Source organism: Ursus americanus, chromosome 7, assembly GCF_024610735.1.
Source record: "Ursus americanus isolate L20-20 chromosome 7, mUrsAme1.1.p, whole genome shotgun sequence".
NCBI lineage: Eukaryota > Metazoa > Chordata > Mammalia > Carnivora > Ursidae > Ursus > Ursus americanus.
The window spans coordinates 48,286,013-48,304,817 of record NC_142133.1 but is presented as its reverse complement, the minus strand read 5'-3'; the positions used below and the strand labels follow the sequence as shown (position 1 = coordinate 48,304,817).

The 18,805-nt window shown below is 40.4% G+C and overlaps 1 protein-coding gene across 5 annotated transcripts in view; it reads left to right on the top strand.

Annotated features, from left to right (window-relative positions):
* The window catches only part of IMMT (inner membrane mitochondrial protein), a 41,215-nt gene extending 24,123 nt beyond the window's left edge, over window positions 1–17,092 (top strand). For all 5 annotated transcript variants that reach the window (XM_087863644.1, XM_087863643.1, XM_045808861.2 and 2 more), the window contains 9 exons: window positions 2,504–2,640; window positions 5,137–5,240; window positions 6,489–6,624; window positions 7,323–7,452; window positions 9,312–9,326; window positions 10,681–10,904; window positions 13,721–13,852; window positions 14,847–14,976; window positions 16,147–17,092. In XM_087863644.1, coding sequence (XP_087719770.1) covers window positions 2,504–2,640; window positions 5,137–5,240; window positions 6,489–6,624; window positions 7,323–7,452; window positions 9,312–9,326; window positions 10,681–10,904; window positions 13,721–13,852; window positions 14,847–14,976; window positions 16,147–16,760 — 1,622 coding nt within the window. In that variant the 3' untranslated portion in view covers window positions 16,761–17,092. The remainder of the gene's footprint in view (window positions 1–2,503; window positions 2,641–5,136; window positions 5,241–6,488; window positions 6,625–7,322; window positions 7,453–9,311; window positions 9,327–10,680; window positions 10,905–13,720; window positions 13,853–14,846; window positions 14,977–16,146) is intronic.
* The last annotated feature ends 1,713 nt before the right edge of the window (window positions 17,093–18,805 follow it).

The following is an 18,805-nucleotide window of genomic DNA, read 5'->3' as shown; positions in this document are numbered from 1 at the left end:
TTTAACTCATAAATGTATTTGTGCAGGTCAAAATGGCCTCTGCTCTGGTTTATTACCAGCCTCTGGACTCTCTCGAGAAGCCCCCTTATCTGACATTGGTGGGGGGCGGAATGTTCTATACATGGCTGGTTTCCAGCTAACTGAAGCAAATTCCTTTTAAGTTTCGAGTTTATGTTAAACTTTTTGACAATTTTAGAAAAAGATATTAGATACCTAAAAATGTATTTTGCCGTCTTAAACAAGGCCCGGGGAGCATCATTTATTGTACTGGGCAGTATAGTGATATCTCTGGAGGTAGGGGATATGTAGCTTTTTTTTTTTTTTTTAAAGATTTTATTTATTTATTTGATAGAGATAGACACAGCCAGCGAGAGAGGGAACACAAGCAGGGGAAGTGGGAGAGGAAGAAGCAGGCTCATAGCGGAGGAGCCTGATGTGGGGCTCGATCCCACAACGCCGGGATCACGCCCTGAGCTGAAGGCAGACGCTTAACCGCTGTGCCACCCAGGCGCCCCGGATATGTAGCTTTTTGCTGGCCTGAGAGATGTTTGTTTTAAAATCTTATGGCAGCTGTTTATGTAGGTTTTTGTTTTTTGTTTCTCCCATGTCTTATTTCTGCTTGTCTGTCTTGAGTGGCCTATTTCCCTTCTCATGCTTTGGTTCTGCCTACTCTTGAGGAGGCAGGTTTGTTGGAATTTTGTTAAGAGTAGAAGGGACAGAAGAGCATAGGTGCAGGGCTTTAGTTTGGCTACTTGGATTTTGTTTTTGGGGTTTTTTTGTGTTCTTCTGAGTTCTTGGCCATGGTTACAAATAATTGGGAATGTTGAATGAAGACTTCTAAATAAGTGAAATATTTCTATACTTTTTCCCACTTCCTAATTTTTCCTGAATTCTCTACTACAGCAAATCAAGATCAGTTTTTTAATTCATATTTTTTTTAATTTTTCACTTTTGCCCTTTTATTATGTAGATGCCTTGAAGTAAGTTGTACATTTAAGACAATGATGTCTGCTGTTTCATCATGCTCCTTTTTTTTTTTTTTTGGCCCGGTTCTTATCTTTCATTTTGGGCAATGTGAAAATTACAAGGATTTTGTCTATCACCTCTTAGTTTTCTCCCAAGCTTTACTTTTAAAATGTGTGCGTTTGTAATTCTTATCAATAATCAAAGCACCAAGGGCACCTGGGTGACTGCCTTTAGCTCAGGTCATGATCCCAGGCTCCCTTGCTCAGCGGGGAGTCTGCTTCTTCCTCTGCCGCTCCCCCTGCTCATGCTCTCTCACTCACTCTCTCTCAAATATAAAATCTTAAAAAACAACAACAACACAGAATTAACAAGTGGAATTACATCAAACTGAAAAGCTTTTTACAGCAAAAGAAACAACTAACAAAGCAAAAAGGCACCCTGTGAAATAGGAGAGACTATTTGCAAACCGTATGTCTGATAAGGCGTTAATACCCAAAATATATATGGAACTCCTACAACTGAAGAGCCAAAACAAAACAAGAAAGAAAGAAAGAGGAGGGAATGGAGGAATCAAAGTATGGTGAATAGACCTGAAGAAGACTTTGAGCCTATGGGCCACTGTGAAGTGGTTTACTGTTATCTATGCTCTCATGTGCCCCCCCCCCCCCCCGTTAACTCATGCATGTTCCCTCCCTGCCTCTTTTTCTCTTCATATCCCTCTCTTCATACCCCCTGTGTCTTCAGGTGAACCTCAGTCTCCCATTCATGGTGTGGTATTTTCTCATCATCACCTTTCTCCTTTTATCTTTGTTGCACAGGTACCACAGGTGGTTCGTAGGTTCCATTTGTTCATCTCTAGCTTATGCTTCTTTTGCTCAAAATCACCTGTTTTTGTTTTATGTGCCAAATATATTTTCCCTTTTTTAATCATCTGATATGTGATAAATTAGGCTTGCTTTCTTCAGTTCACCATTTTGCCATTTTAGTATTATATCTGGAATCATCCCTTGCTTTATTTTTTTAAGATTAGGTTTCTTTTTTTTTTTTAAAGATTTTATTTATTTATTCGACAGAGATAGAGACAGCCAGCGAGAGAGGGAACACAAGCAGGGGGAGTGGGAGAGGAAGAAGCAGGCTCATAGCGGAGGAGCCTGATGTGGGGCTCGATCCCACAACGCCGGGATCACGCCCTGAGCTGAAGGCAGACGTTTAACCGCTGTGCCACCCAGGCGCCCCTATGCTAGCCTTCTTTAAGCAATTTTTTTGTCTTAAAAACCCCAAACTTTTTATTTAGAAAAAATTCAGTTGTATATAAAAGTAAAAATAATATAATGAACCTTCATAGGTCTGTCTACCAGATTTAGTAATTACTAACATTTACCATACTTTCAAATGAAACTGATTCTCTAAATCTGTATGCTTTTGTGTTTTACATTTTTGAGGAAATGCAAAGGAAGACTCAGGAGAAGAAGGGAAGTTTACAATAAAGTGATTTAGGAGGGAGGGATTTGTTTTTTAACTGTTCTGTGTGTTTCAGCTGTGGCCAGGACCTTAGAAGATGCTCTGAGCCAAGCTGCTCACATCACTCAACAGGCCATTCTGGCTCAGAATGCTGCGGTGCAGGCTGTCAATGCGCACTCCAACATCCTGAAAGCAGCCATGGACAATTCGGAGGTGAGCCAAAGAATGGGCAGACATGGAGTATTTAAGACTGGTGTCTTCCTTCTAATACGGGCTTTCTCCTACTAAGTGAAGACTATCTAGAGTAATTGTTTTTTTCATAAACAAGGCAGGAAAAATCTTTACATGTTGTTTTTAATGAGTTTCATATAGTGCTTTATCTCACAACAATGATATGGTACAAGAATTAGTTCATATTTGCTTTCATAACTTAATAGTGCTTGAATATTATTTGTCATTCATTTTTTTTGCTTTAAAATTGCCAACCATTTTTAATTTCTTTAATTTTTTAATTTTAATTAAAAATTTTTTTTGCCAATCATTTTTTGAAATAAACTTTTTAAGATACTTTTAGATTGACACACAGTTATAAGAAATAATACAAGGGATGCTTGGGTGGCTCAGTTGGTTAAGCATTTTCTCTTGATTTCTCTGGATCTCAGGGTCACGAGATCCAGCATGGAGCCCCACCTCTGGCTCTGAGCTGGGCATGGAGCCAGCCTGTTTAAGAGTCTCCCTTTCCCTCTGCCTGTGCCCACCCCCCACCCCGCCTCTCACATTCTTTCTCTCTCTAAAAAAAAAAAAAAAAAAAAAAAAAAAAGAACTCCCTTGTACCTCCAGATACCAGCTATTTTATTATTTTTATTTGTTTGTTTGTTGGGTGTGGAGCCCAGCACAGGGGTTGAACTCATGACCCTGACATCAAGAGTCGGATGCTTAACCGACTGAGCCACCCAGGTGCCCCAAAAACAGTTATTTTAAATGCTTATGTTGATTATTATTTAACTTATATTGAGCACATCAGAGAATTTAGTTATTGATTTAAAACGGTAGTACTGGGACTTAATAAATTTTTTTTTTTTTAAAGATTTTATTTATTTAGTTGACAGAGATAGAGACAGCCAGCGAGAGAGGGAACACAAGCAGGGGGAGTGGGAGAGGAAGAAGCAGGCTCATAGTGGAAGAGCCTGATGTGGGACTCGATCCCATAACGCCGGGATCACGCCCTGAACCGAAGGCAGACGCTTAACCGCTGTGCCACCCAGGCGCCCCAATAAATTTTTTTAAGAATTACATTCAGTGTATAAAAATATATCTAGACACCAAGTCATTTAAAGAGTAAAAATAAATAAACTGTGAATCTCAGGGATCAGGATCTTGCGTGATAAGTAAAATTACTTTGCCACTAAAACTGTGTGCTTTTTACAAAATTTAAACACACTTCACATTGTTTTAGTCCTACGCTCATACATCACAAAAAAGTGAATTAGAGCTCTGATGTAAACAGCTAGAAATTACGACCTTTAAAAAAACTTAAAGAAAATTCTGGTTTATTCAGTGTCCAGAAAAAAAATTTAAATTTCAGTCAGAGTTCGGTCAGGAAAGTGGAAACCACACAGAGAATACTTAATAGCCTTCCCACACCTGTATAACCAAAATATTAAGTTGTAGGATATCAGGAATTTGGGTTCAAACCAAAGTAGACTGGTATGTTTGAGAAGGACACTGATCAGAAGCTTTAAACGTTAATGGTATTGCTTTGGTGAAAGGCTACGGAAGAGGGTATTTCCTCTTCCCAATGAGCGCACAATATGTAATGCATGTGTATTAGATAGTATAAATCTGTTGAAATCAAGATTTTACAACTGTAGCACATCTTATGGAAGTGGTTAGCTAGATTAGGGGATATTAGCCTTGTTATCAGAATTATCAGAAACATGAATGAACACAAGTTTTGAAATGTTAAAAATGGATTGCAGCTTCTGTTCTTTCTAGTAAAACTGGTGCACAAAGGTTCTTACAATACATACAGAATTACTTTCTCAAAGCATTGTTTGGAAACACCTGGACTTGGCTTGATAGTAGGGGAATCTAGTGTCTGTTCTACACAACAGTTTATCCTTGGACCTCTATAAGGATTTTCAAGGAAGACTTTTGTATTTATATAAAATTAACATTTTATAAAATTCAGCTCAAGGACGGGGGGGTGGGTTTGACAATAGTTGATTTTCACTTTACCAATCACAGAGGGTCATTTTATAATGTTTTGGAGGAGTAAGGACTGTACAAATGTATAAACTTTCTACTTATCCTGAAACTGATTTTGGTACACCTGCAATTAAGAGAATTTTAAATATAGGTGCTTTATTGAAGAATAATCAAACAATTCATAAAGTTACTATTCTTATTAACCTTTTCTGTTTCATAATCTTAATAAAAATATTACCTCTCCTTAGAAAATGCTTGCATGCGCTAGAACACAGTCTTTTACAGTTTCGATGGTTGGTATTGAGGGGGGTGTTGATGGGGTTCATGGACTTTGGTTCTAACCATGAACCTTAGATTAAGAGACCCTACTCTGAAGAAATGCCGTATGTAAGTTTTTACCTTTGAATTTAATGCCCTTGTTTCTCAGTGTAGCCACATGAGTGTATCCTATGACTGTAATAGCGGTTATTCATGTTTACATAAATAAAACCTTTTGTTTAGATTGCAGGTGAGAAGAAGTCGGCTCAGTGGCGCACAGTGGAGGGCGCATTGAAAGAACGCAGAAAGGCAGTCGATGAGGCTGCTGATGCCCTTCTCAAAGCCAAGTAATTACTCATGGACTTTAACAAGTAATTAGGGCCTCCTGGTGGCTTTCTTTGGGCTGGGTTTTCTTTGTACTGTCTGTATAGAAGGAGGAGGCAGAGAAACCCTTCCCTCCTTTCACCTCTACTTGGTTTATATTGGTATCAGGAACACAGAGGTTGAAAAAGGAGAGAGCAGGGGAATAAAATATAATTAGGCCAAAGTAAATTTGGAAGAAACCTATATAAAGGATCTTGTATAAAAAGCAGTTTTTCTTTTAGGTGATGTATCTCTACGGATTTACTGAGATTCTGCCATAATTTCAAGATTTTTCAAGGGTGGTTTGGGCAGTTTTATGAGAATTTTGAGAGTATGTCACAATCTCTTAACTATCAAAGTAGTTAGTAAATAGTAGGTCTAGTTTTATTCCACCTTGACCTTGATTCCTGGAATTCGGCTAAAACTAGGATCCGGTAAGCCAAGTATAAAATCAGCCTCTGATGGTGGAAACCTACATTTCCTACATTGACTAAAGGGTCTCATCAGCCTCTTATTTTGGAATCACTGTCATTCAAAATTTTGTTGTCATTTTTAATATTTATTACTCAAAGAGAAAGAGAAGTCTTCTAATGCAAGCCAGCATATCTTTTAGGAGATTTAAGATGTTTTCTGCTCACATCACTAAACCTTGAGTCGGGGCTCTTGAGTTCTGTGTTTTGTGGTGGGTAGGCCACAGTTCATCCCATTTGTGAAACATTCTGAATCATGAGGGCTCCTCGAGACCCAGCTGTATTTGCTCAGTGAGCTCTTTGGCTTCCACCCTTGCTTCTGCTTGCCTTAAGCTCTGGAAGGGGAATCAGCCTAATCCATGCAGAAGCTGCCATTTATTGAGTGCGCTCGATGTGGCAGGCACTGTGCTGGGAACTTCTCATTAATTACTTCTAATCCCCATACAGGGGTGAGCAACAAAGGAGAGGCTGGTCTGGGAGTTGAATCCAGGTTTGCCTGGTTCTGAAGCCTGTATGTATTTCCCTATACACCATGCTCCTCCTGTGGTTCACTCTAGTAAATTTAGCTTCTGACCAACCTGTTTTCAGTTGTTAGGCAAACTTCTCTGCCTATATTTATTGTGAAAAAACACTGAGTAATTTTTTTCAAATTATATTTTTTTCATAGACTCTTAACAGTTGTATGCTGTATTTACATCAAGCTCTTCGCTAAAGTTGATGAAGAATAATACTAAATCTTTGTTTTGCTTCATTGGTTTCCAGAGAAGAGCTAGAGAAGATGAAGAGCGTAATTGAAAATGCAAAGAAAGAAGAGGTTCCTGGGGCCAAATCTCATATAACTGCTGCAGAGGGGAAACTTCACAACATGATAGTTGATCTGGATAATGTGGTCCAAAAGGTACATTTGTTAGGTCTTTTACAGCATTAAAAATTTTTTTATTTTAAATTATTTATTTGAGAGACAGTGAAAGAGAGAGATCACAAAGGGAGAGGAAGAAGCAGACTCGCCGCCGAGTAGAGAGCCCAGTGGGGGGCTCAATCCCAGGACCCCGAGATCATGACCTGAGCCGAAGGCAGACGCTTAACTGAGCCACCCAGGCACCCCACATTTAAAAATTTTTAAATACAATCCACTCATCAAAGGATTTGAAGAATTCAGGAAAACAATAAGATTCCTTTCTTTCCCCCCTTTCCCCTGCAAGGAGTAGAAGTTGTTACTAATTTTAAAAACTTGTCTTGGACACAAAGTGGATTATTCATTATTGTCAATACTCTTTATAATAGGTAATATTTTTGGTAATGGCTATTAAATGAAAATTTTCATTTTGTAGCAAATCTTCTGTCTGTACTTATGTAGTCTATATGGGTAGTTTCCTGACCAGAGAAAAAGGGACTGGGGCATAGTATGATGGTAGAGGGCTTGTCTGAATTACAAGGCTTATGTTCCTTTTTCTGAGCTTTAGCTTTCTCTTTATATATTATTTATATATCCCCAGCCAACATATAAATACATGAATATAATTTCTCTCTCTCTTTTTTTTGGATGGTGATGGTAATTTCTGTTCACTTTAACCACATACCCCCTGTATTTGTTAGGTCAAAGCAGCTCAGTCTGAGGCTAAGGTTGTGTCTCAGTATCACGAGCTGGTGGTCCAAGCCCGGGATGACTTTAAACGAGAACTGGACAGTATTACTCCAGAAGTCTTGCCAGGATGGAAAGGGATGAGTAAGTACAACTGAAGTGTTGGTACTTCCTGTTTTTGTGTTTTAATAACTGGTCAGCTAAATTTGCTTCAACCCCAATCATCTAATCCAAACCCCTCTGGTATGCATCTCTCATTTGGTGACTGTACAGTGTTTTCCACATTTTATTTCAGTCATAGCCATGATAGGTGACAGTGCTCCATGGTTTTAGTCATGGTGGACACAAGTTCCGGCCAGTGTTTGATTCCAGAACCAATGGTTCTATTCAGGTCTCTGCTACTCAGGGGGAAAAGAAAATTAGAATCCAAGTAAGTGAGAGTGACATTATAACCTTAAATCTATTAGAATATTATATATAAATGTAAAATTATTCAAAGCCTTTGGTACTTTAAAAATATTTGTAATGAATTAAGGCACGCCTCAGGATTGCTCTGTGACAACATTGTGGTTGAAAACTTATTAGTGAGAAGGACATCATCTGTATGACTTTCAACTTGCAAATAGCTCAGACTGCAGGGAACTTTGTTAACTTTGTTTTATACAGTGTAACTGCAGAGGATAGTCACATTTTCTTGAAGTGCTCTGAGAGTACTAACAGTCACACAGATTACCAGTCTCAGCACATTCAAAATACTCTTTAAATGCTACTGTCTGTTAGAAGCTGAAGGTAGGAGCTGAACTGGTATTCTAGGCCTCTCTGGGCCTAGGTCAGAATGTATATACTACCCGATCCAACTGGTCAGCTTCTAGGTATGTTCTTAAGAAGACACACAGGTGCTCAAGGAGACTTATAAAAATATTCATAGCGGACTTGCATTTGTAAGAGCAGAAAAATCAGAAACTGCTAACTGTGCCTCCCATATGGCAGTATAAACAAAGGAACCAAACTATAGCTCTTAAACAGAAATGTTAAGAAAAAAAGTTGCAAAATTATACGTAGAGTAAGATACCACTTACATGAAACTTAAGAACATGCAAAACAAAACAATGTGTTGTTTCAGGATTCATACATTTATAAAGTCTAACGAAATGAATGAGAAACACCATATTTAGAAATAGTGGTTACCACTGTGGGGGGAGGAAGGGGGAGCCTTTAGGGGGAGCGTAGTGGGTGTTGCCAGGATGGGAAGATGAAGTGCAGCTTGTAGATTTATTTCCAGGAAACAGTTCCTTTTTGCTATGGGTTAGTATATATAGTCATTTATGTGCCTTTTTGACACTGACATTGTCTCATTTTCTTCATCTTTCCAATTTTTCCTGGAACATTGGGACAGATTCCTGGTTTTTTTGGTCTAATACCAGATTAAGTAGTTGACTTTTAGTGACATTTTGGGTGAAAAATCCCTATCTTTGAACATTTTGAGTTCAAGGTTCATGCGCTTGATGTTCAACAGCTCATGCTGAGAGGCAGGAGCCTGGCTGTGGTTCCCAGCTCCTGTCACTGTGTCAGCGTGGTGCTTGTGATGGAGTGTTGATTTCTTAAGCATTTGAGAACAGAGTCCGGACTGGGACTTAGTGAAATACACTATGAACTGATGTAAATGGGGGGCAGGGGGTAAATGAGAATGATAGTTTCTGTGTAAAAACTAAGTTGATTGCTTTAACAAAAATACAGATGAGCCCCTGGAAACCAAAGCTACTTTTAGTATGAGTGACTCTCTTATTTTGTATAATGTTAGAATTTACCTTGATTTATATTGTTCTATGTCCTTTTATGTTTTAGGAAATAAACTCTGTTGTTTTGCTTTCTAATATTAAAATATGCTTTTTCTACTACTGGTTTCTGGCTCCCTGTTTCTTTTTGGATATTCCTTTTTAATGATTAATAACTGAAATATGTATGTTCTTTTTTTTTCAAACTGTTCTTCTTTTCCTTTGTAGGTATTTCTGACCTAGGTGAGTAATTTTGTGTGTTTTAAATTGAAGAGCTTTTGTGTCTTAAAATACTGAAGTCTTTTTATTTGCCTATGATTTTTATACTAAGTCATCTAAATAATTTATAACAGAATTATGTTGCATGTGATAAATCTGATTTGGATATTTTGGGCATCCATGTGCTCTCAGGAACAAAAATTTTCCACCAAGTGATTGGAAACCTGTAGATATATATATATGTGTGTGTGTGTGTATTTTTTCAAAGTTTCATTTTGTAAAATTTCAAACATTAAAAAGTAGGAAGAAAACTATAATAAGCTCATGGATCCATCACCCAACTTCAGCTGTTACCAACACGTGGCTAGTTTTTGTCATTTATTTTCCCAGCTTATATTGAATCAGATCCCAAATATCATGTATCCTTTTCAGTTGTAAATAATTTCCATATGTTAAAAAAAAAAATCACTGTACCATTATCACACCTTAAACAATAATTCCTTAATGTTATCACATGCCTATTTAGTGTTCAGTTATCCCCAATCATTTTATAGAATGAGTTTTTTTAGTTGTTTTATTTGAATCAGTATCCAAAGGAGCTACACGCGTTGAATTTGGTCAGTAAGTCTCTTATCCCCACTTTGTTTTTTGCTTCTCAGTTCTTTTATTGTGGAATTGAGTCATTTATTATGTAGTATTTCCCACACTCTGGATTTTGCTGTTAAAGCTATAATTCTTAACCTGTAGTAATGTGTCAGAATACTTTTGGAATGTAAGATTTGAAAACAAAAAACATGCTTAAGCCTAAATCAGAATCTTCGGGCATGTGTATTTTAAAAAGCTTGACAAGTGATTCTAACGGACTGCTCTGGTTGCAGATTATTGTCCTAGGTAACACCATCTGTTTAAGAAAAGGTATAAAAACTTTTACTAGAGAAAAGTCAGAGAACCTGAATTTGAGATTTAACAGAAAAGGGTATTGGGATGCCCGTTATGACTAATCACAGTTATGCATGAACGAAAACATAGAAGTGTGTATATGTCAACTGTCTTTAGAGGCAAAATTAGAATGAGTTATAAAGTCTATTTATATTTAGTTCAGATTGGAAGTACTAATTTGGGTTCCTGGAAAAGAACTGATTATATACTTGAAGGCCTACCTGAAACACTTTGCTTGGGATTGAACATGCCTTAGTTAGTTGGACACAGGCTATGAATTTCTGACAGCAGTGGAGAATCTAAATCTGCTTCAAAGGGTTAGCTGCCCTTCGCTTTCTTTATAGCCGTTAAAATTAAATTACTATGACTTGAAGTAAGTACTTTGTAAATGTATAATTTTGGTGAAATCATTAACATTTTAATGTCATTTTCTCTTTAGCTGACAAGCTGTCTACCGATGATCTGAACTCCCTGATTGCTCATGCACATCGCCGCATTGACCAACTAAACAGAGAGCTAGCAGAGCAGAAAGCCACAGAGAAGCAGCACATTGCATTAGCCTTGGAAAAACAAAAGCTAGAAGAAAAGCGGGCATTTGACTCTGCAGTGGCAAAAGCACTAGAACATCACAGAAGTGAGATACAGGCCGAACAGGACAGAAAGGTAGAGGAAATGAGAAATTTAATGTGAATCCACTTGTATAGCTGCTTCTAGAGATAATATCAACAGTCATTGACTTTAAAATATTAGACGTAAATCATGCCGACCCACCACTGAATGGAGCTTTGGCCCTTGTTCTAGTCAGAACTCCTAGGGAAGGATTGTTGTAGCAGAGTTCTTTTCTGTTGAGCAGATGCAGAAGTGGAAGGAAGTAACAAGCCCTTGGTATGAATCTCTGTTGGATTCTGAGTGTCTTTTTCTCCGCCAGTGTTTTGGTTAAGAATGGGTGAGTGTGCTCCCTTAGTCTTCTGTCAGGGCACGTCACATGTTAAATGGGTGTCTGCAGGTTGATTTGGGCACCTGGGTGTTTACCCGCCCTTCGTGTCTTCTCAGCTGCACAGTTGAGCGCTCCCGCCCCGGGGCAGTTCTTTCTTCCCTAGGCTCCCGGACACTACACTCTCCTGGCCTTTCTTCCACCTTGCTGGCCACTCCTTTGCCCCCTTCTTTGCTCAGCCTCCCAAGTAGGAGCATGTACTGGCCTTGGTTCTGAAACCTTCTGTCCATCTAAACTGTCTCCAAGTGCTCTTAGCCAGACCTGTGACTTAGGAGGTTAAATCCGTCCATCACGGGGACATTTGTGTTGCTAGCTCTGGCCTCTGCCTCGCCTTCAGGTTCCTCCCATCCAGCAGCTGACTTGATGTCTCTAGCTGGCTTTCCAGTAGTTGTTTCACACTCAGCTTGTTCAAAACAAATTTCTTGACTCCCCAGCCTGTCTACCATCCCCTCAGCTTGTTTCTCTCTAAATCTACATCTACCCAGTTGCTCAGGCCAGAAGTCATGCTTAGTTGTTCCTCTGTCAGCTTGCATGTACAGTCCATTGACACATCAGTTCTGCTTCCAAAGTAAATCCCAAGTTTGTCCACTTTCTCTAAGTCCAGATTATCATAACAGGTTCCCTATTTTCCTTTTTTTCCTTTTAAAAAAAATAGATTTATTTTTTTATTAGGTGGGGGAGAGTGCAAGCTTGGGGAGGGAAAGAGGGAGAGAGAAAATCCTCAAGCAGACTCCCTGCTGAGCACAGAGCCCAAGGCTTGGCTTGACCCCAGGACCCTAAGGTCATGACCTGAGCCCAACCAAGAGTTGGCTGCTCAACCAGCTGTGCCACCCAGGCGCCCCCAGTTTCCCTGTTCGTACCCATCTTTTTATGTCTATTTACATGGCAGTTGGTCCTTTTAACACCCATTCTGATCTGGGATGCCTAGGTGGCTCAGTCGGTTGAGTGTCTGCCTTCGGCTTGGGTCATGATCTGGGGTGCTGGGATCAAGCCCCACATCGGGCTCCCTGCTTGGCGGGGAGCCTGCTTCTCTCTCTCTCTCTCTCTGCTGCTCCCCCTATTTTGTGTGTGCTCTCTCTGTCAAATAAATTTTAAAAATCTTAAAAAAAAAAAAAAAAAAACCCAGCCCATTCTGATCAGACACTAGGGTGCTGAAAACCTTGCACTGACGGCCCACTGCATTTAATAAAAAATGCAAATTCTTTTTTTTTTTTTTAAAGATTTTATTTATTTATTCGACAGAGATAGAGACAGCCAGCGAGAGAGGGAACACAAGCAGGGGGAGTGGGAGAGGAAGAAGCAGGCTCATAGCGGAGGAGCCTGATGTGGGGCTCGATCCCATAACGCCGGGATCACGCCCTGAGCTGAAGGCAGACGCTTAACCGCTGTGCCACCCAGGCGCCCCAAAAAATGCAAATTCTTAACCCATACCACAAAGGCCTCTTAATCTCATTCGTGTTTGCTCTGAGCCATACTTCCCTTACTTTCCTCATTGCCCGTATTTGCCAGGTGCCCTGGTGTTTTGTTTGGTACAGATTTGTACCTTCACTACTTACCCGGCCCTGGGCTATTTTCTCGCCTTGTACATTGTTGTGCTTCCTCTCTTTAAACCTTAGTTCTAAGCTTGGATGTCACCTTCTTCGCAAGGCTTTTCCTGTTCTTTCAATGGAGAGTCTCTGTATTACTTTCTCTCATACTGCCTTATTTATTTTCTAAAAATAAGTATCACAGTCTGAGATGTCCGATTTACTGTCCGATCCCTGAATTGGCACTTTATAAATATGTATGCGCTGACTGAGTGGGTTTATTCATTACTTTTATTATTTCTGAGAAAAAGTAAGTTATGAATTCCAGGTAATTAGTGTTAAATAATTTGTAATATGACCCATGGCCAATTGTTAGGCGAGACGTGGTAGGCTTTTCATATTTTTGGTTAGATCTGGGCTGTGTTGTGAATCTAAATTCATGTTAATTAAGCAGTTTCAGAGCAGTTTTGTTTAGAAGAAATTGTGTAAAGTAACTACCAGATATTTATTAATTTTCGTAATAGTTCTTTATAATAGGCATTATTATTCATAGGTCACACAGATGGTTGTGGTGAAGCTGTGTTTGATCTCAAGTCTTTGTCGTTATTTTTTTCTATGAGTTGGGGTTTGTTAATTGTCACGGGTGTGTGTGATTCAGGAGGTGACAGTGTTCGCCTTGCATAACGTGCAGCCTGGTGATATGGGAGAAACAGAACTGGGGGCCAGAGAGACCCCGGTTGAAGTCTGTTTTTTGCCATAGCTGTGTGACTTTGTTTTCGGGTCACTTTCTAACGTTCAGCTTTCTGATGGTTGTAAGAGAAGTCAGGAACGTGTCCACATACGTGGCATGTCCGAGCGGCTCAGGATTGGAAGCGGCTGTCATCCTTGCTGCTAGTCTTTCTCTTTCTCTAAAAGCACATGTGGAGAATTGAGAGCTAATGATTCCTGTGGTTTCACAGGTGGAGGAAGTCAGAGATGCCATGGAGAATGAAATGAGAACGCAGCTTCGCCGACAGGCTGCTGCCCACACCGATCACTTGCGCGACGTCCTGAGGGTACAAGAGCAGGAACTGAAATATGAATTTGAACAGGTGAGGACCTGGGGGAGAGCATCAGCTGCCCTTCAGCCTCCTCTTCCCCTTTACATGAACAGTCTCTCGTTTCCTTTTCATGTGCTCTGGGTGTCACTCCCTCTGAGGCTATGGAAGAGTGGGGAAGAGTGTAATGGCACCTAGCTGTAGCGCAGTGCGGCTGTTGTATGTTTGTGACACTGCTGCTTTTTACAGAAAGATGCACCTGTGTGTTATTGGTCACATACCTTTTGTATCTGTGTCCTAGTTACTTGGAGCCTTCAGAGCTTTAGGGCGGGTTGGTACAGGGGGGTTCAGAAATGCAGATGATAACTTGACACGTGTAACTCCTGCTTTATCTGCACAAACGCCTACGGATTGTGTGGTAGTGCTCAGATTTTTACATCTGAGGAAACTTCCCAGAGAGGTTAAGTTTGGAAATCACAGCAGGTCAGGATATCTTTAATCATAATTCATTTCTATTCAGCAAGCCGTTTATAATATATTAACTTATTTTGTCTCACAAGAAGAGAATGAGGTTTTCCACGTAAGGAGATCTTCCAGAAAATTGAAATATATGCCAATATGAAAAGGTATTTTACTTTAAATTTATTTGATGGGTATTTTTCTGAGAAAAAAATGAATATATAAGCTCTTGAATCAGGGAAATCAAATACAATTTAATCTGTTGTGTCGGGGTGGCAGTACAGTTATTTTCTGAAGTTGGCATGTTCACCTTTTTTAATAGCTTGCTTTCTTCTCCTCCTGGTCTGCTTCCTCTAATACTAGGTTCTGTCAGTAAATTTGTAGAAAACCACATACATCAGCTCTGAGTTTTAGGAAATTTTTGAAACTTTACACATAATGGAGGAGTTTCATGACAGATGTTTGGAGATTTTAAAGGCCCTCTTTGCTTGTGGAGATGGCAGTTGCTGGAAGACTGTAGTGTCCCAATAAATGCCATGCGATGAGGGAGCACCACTGTTTTCTGGACACTATTTATGTTTTATTTCAGGACCTGTCTGAGAAACTGGCTGAACAAGAGTTACAGTTTCGTCGGCTCAGTCAAGAGCAAGTTGACAACTTTACTCTGGATATAAACACTGCCTATGCCAGACTGAGAGGAATCGAACAGGCTGTTCAGAGTGAGCACATGGGCCTCTTGCAATCCTCTTACAATTTTATTCAGTACAACTTCTTGGGATAATTTCTTGGTAGGAGGACAATGGGATACATGCATCAGCAATAGGACGGAAAGATGCTGAAGTCATGCTATTAAATTTTATTCATTTCTGAGAACATTAGCCCAGATTTGATAAGTTTGGAACATAGAAAGTTTGTGAGAGGAAATTAAAAAGAATCTAAAAATTAAATCTAAATACTTGAAGTTTTACTTGGTGTGTGATAGACTGGAATCACCATTTACAAGGCAGGTTACCCAAAGGAGCCAAAGGCCGGTTACCCCCATGCTCGCTGTCCGGCTTTGCTGAGCTGTCTCCAGTCCTGTTTCGGAAGTGGCGATTTGCTGATTCCGCCCACCACATGGACAGTAGTTATTCTGAGGCTTCCATGTGCCACATTGAAAGGGGAAGGTCCTGACACTGAGGATGATGGTAAAGTGGAGCGTTTTGGAAAGGGGCGTTATAGAGCCGTCTCTGTCAGAGAAGTATAAAAATAAACTCGTGAAATTCCCAGATCCAGTAGTCCGTTAAGTTTACTTGAAGTCTTCCATTCCTTTGCAGGAAGTTTCTGATGGCATTGACATAACTTATAGCCTAATTGAAATATGTTTCTTTCTCAAACATTCTAAAATAAATGTCTCTGCATTAGATACCACGTATTGTCCTAGATGTCACAGGAGAGGGAAAAGAGACTCGGTTGTGCTTGTGCGCATACATCCTTCCAGTTTTCTCCTTGGTTTACTAAAAACAAGTCCTCATCGGGGCACCTGGGTGGCTCAGTGAGTGGAGTGTCCGACCCTGATTTCAGCTCAGGTCATGATTCTCTCCCTCCTTCTGCCCCTGCCCCTCCCCTGCCCCTCCCCTGCTCTCTCTCTCTTAAAAAAAAAAGTGCTCATCAAGTTAGGCTGGCCATGTTGCCTCACGAAGAGGCCAACTTCTTAGGAAAGAACACACCAGAAGTGGTGGTCGGTGGGGTTGCAAGAGGGCTCTCTCTGGCCCCATCGTTCACATGTGTGGCTTTAGCCTTTTGAGGGTGCAGGGTGCGTCAGATCGCTGGAGGCACCAGACGACATGTTGTAGTCAGATGGAGAGGAAAGTGTTTTTCTTTGCCTTTTCTTCTTTCTTTCTTGCTAGGTCACGCAGTTGCTGAGGAGGAGGCCCGAAAAGCCCACCAGCTGTGGCTGTCGGTGGAGGCACTCAAATACAGCATGAAGACCGCGTCCACAGAGCTGCCCACCGTGCCGCTGGGGAGCGCGGTCGAGGCCATCAGAGTCAGCTGCGCCGATAGTGAATTTGCCCAGGCTCTAACCGCGGCTCTCCCTCCAGAGTCCCTGACCCGTGGGGTGTACAGCGAAGAGACCCTTAGAGCCCGTTTCTATGCTGTTCAAAAACTGGCCCGAAGGGTAGCAATGATTGATGAAACCAGAAATAGCTTATACCAGTACTTCCTCTCCTACTTGCAGTCCTTGCTCTTATTCCCGCCTCAGCAACTGAAGCCGCCCGCGGAGCTCAGCCCGGAGGATATAAACACTTTTAAGTTACTGTCCTATGCCTCCTATTGCATTGAGCATGGTGATCTGGAGCTGGCAGCAAAGTTTGTCAATCAGCTGAAAGGGGAGTCCAGACGAGTGGCACAGGACTGGCTGAAGGAAGCCCGAATGACCCTAGAAACTAAACAGATAGTGGAGATCCTGACGGCATACGCCAGCGCCGTAGGAATAGGAACCACTCAAGTGCAGCAAGAGTAAGGTCTAGGACGAGTTTTGTAAAGTCATACTTTATGTGAAAGGGAATCAGCAGTGATCTATGAAGGGTTTGCAACAGGGTCCCAGAATTGTCTAGAAAGGAGCAGGTTACAAGTACTGTTCTAAATGTTAACACCTGTTGCATTTATATTATTTCCACTTGCTATCATGTCAGTGAACTCCAGGAGTATTTTCTTTGCAACTTGTGTAACATTTTCTGTTTTTCAGGTTTTACTGATCGGGCTCGTGAGCCAGTCAAAATAATGTTTGTGATCCCTGTGACTATTGATTTTGCCCTTGGAGCAAACTGAATAAAACAAAAAGATGAAAACTGAGTAGCTTATCCCTTTTCAAAAAGTACCATTTGTAGTTTGTTGTGCATAGACAATTTCCTTGAGAAGTGGCAACAGAAGCCAGAAGTTCCTGGGCACTGAGTTTCCAGGTCATGAATTGGGTTCCAGAAGTGCAAGGTCTGTTTTTGGCTTTGAAGTTTCTGGTGAACTGATTCCTACTGGTCAAATTCAAGAGTGACGTACAAGGCACAATGCCAAAATAGTTATAATGGGAGGTACAGCATTCTAGTGATTAAAAAGCACTAGAAGTGGTATCTATCCAAAGCTTCTAAAATTGCCACCACAGGAAAAGTTTACATTTTATATTGGGTCCCAGTATATATACACACCTGTGTGCATACATAAAACAGTTTTTTCAAACCACTGCTAGCCCCTTTCTACTTGTGATGTACTGTTTTCTGGTCTGTTTCATTTAAAAAAAAAAAAGTTTCTTTTTTTACCCACAAATTAATTCAGCAGCCCTCAAAACAGGTCACAGCTCTCAGTTCTGTAACACTGGTAATTGACCTTGCTCCTTTCTGGTACTTGGACTGAATCTCTTCATTGAAGTGAGGCTGGAAACTTAACGGGATTGAATAATTCTGTGGTATATTTAAACTGGACTGCCATAAAACCCAGAGAATTTTTTTAGTTCACGTCTCTGAAGGTTAGGACAATTGCCATATTGGGTAAACATTAACAAATTCCTTCCTTTGATTTTTCTTTTTTATTCCATGAAAATGTCAAAATTTTTTCCATAATTTTTTTTGTTGGGTTTTGTGTGTTCACGAAGAGACTGAGGAGGCACTTTTATCTGAGCCAAAGTATCTGCAAATCCCGGAGGAGAGACTCAGAATGCTATTTTATGTTTCTGCAAGTGTGTGCCATACCCTGAATTTGGATTGTTCCATAGGTTTGCGTGGCACTTGCCATTTGGGGATCTTTTGGTCCTGTTTTGACCTTGGTGGTTATTGCTAATACTCCTTATGTTCCTCCTGAGTAGATTCTTGAATCAACAAAATACATGTAATGTCTCTGATGGAACACATGCCTTGTGTCATGTCCTTAATTTCTGCAGTTAGAGTGGGCTATTTTTACCAGAAGATGATGAGGCTTTTCTAAATTCAGCATTTCTTCCCCTTTGGAATGGCATGGAATTGCAAAATACATTAACTTGCAAAGCTACTTACCTGTTTGTTACAGTAAAGGTGCTTGGAATTTGTTTTACTTAAGTAGCATGTAAAATATTACCAATTATAAGGAAATCCAGATTTCTCTAGGAGCTTGGAAATAACTCTCATCAGATGTGATTATCTGAGCTCGTAAGAAGCAAGCAATACTGAATGCTTTATTTTAGTTCCGTAAATCAAAATAACGAAGACCACTGGCCTTCAAGTTTTAGTGGTTCCATTAACAAACCTCCTTACCTCTGTTGCATATTGGAAAACGGGATGATGTTGAAAGGGGATGCTTGGTGAGGCCTTGATTCTCATGCCTAGTAGGACTCCCATCTTCCTGAGATACTCAGCAACGCTTCAAGTGAAAAGGGCCTTTACTTTGCTTCTCAGTTCTCCTTGAAGGCAAGATGGAATCCAAAGGGGCAAGTTTGGGGGAAGATGAGTATACCCCTGGGCAGTTAGAGCCAGGCAGCTTCACTCCAGCAGCTTTTTACTTTCACTGTAAGTTACATCTCTGCCGCTTCTGACTTGATCATGT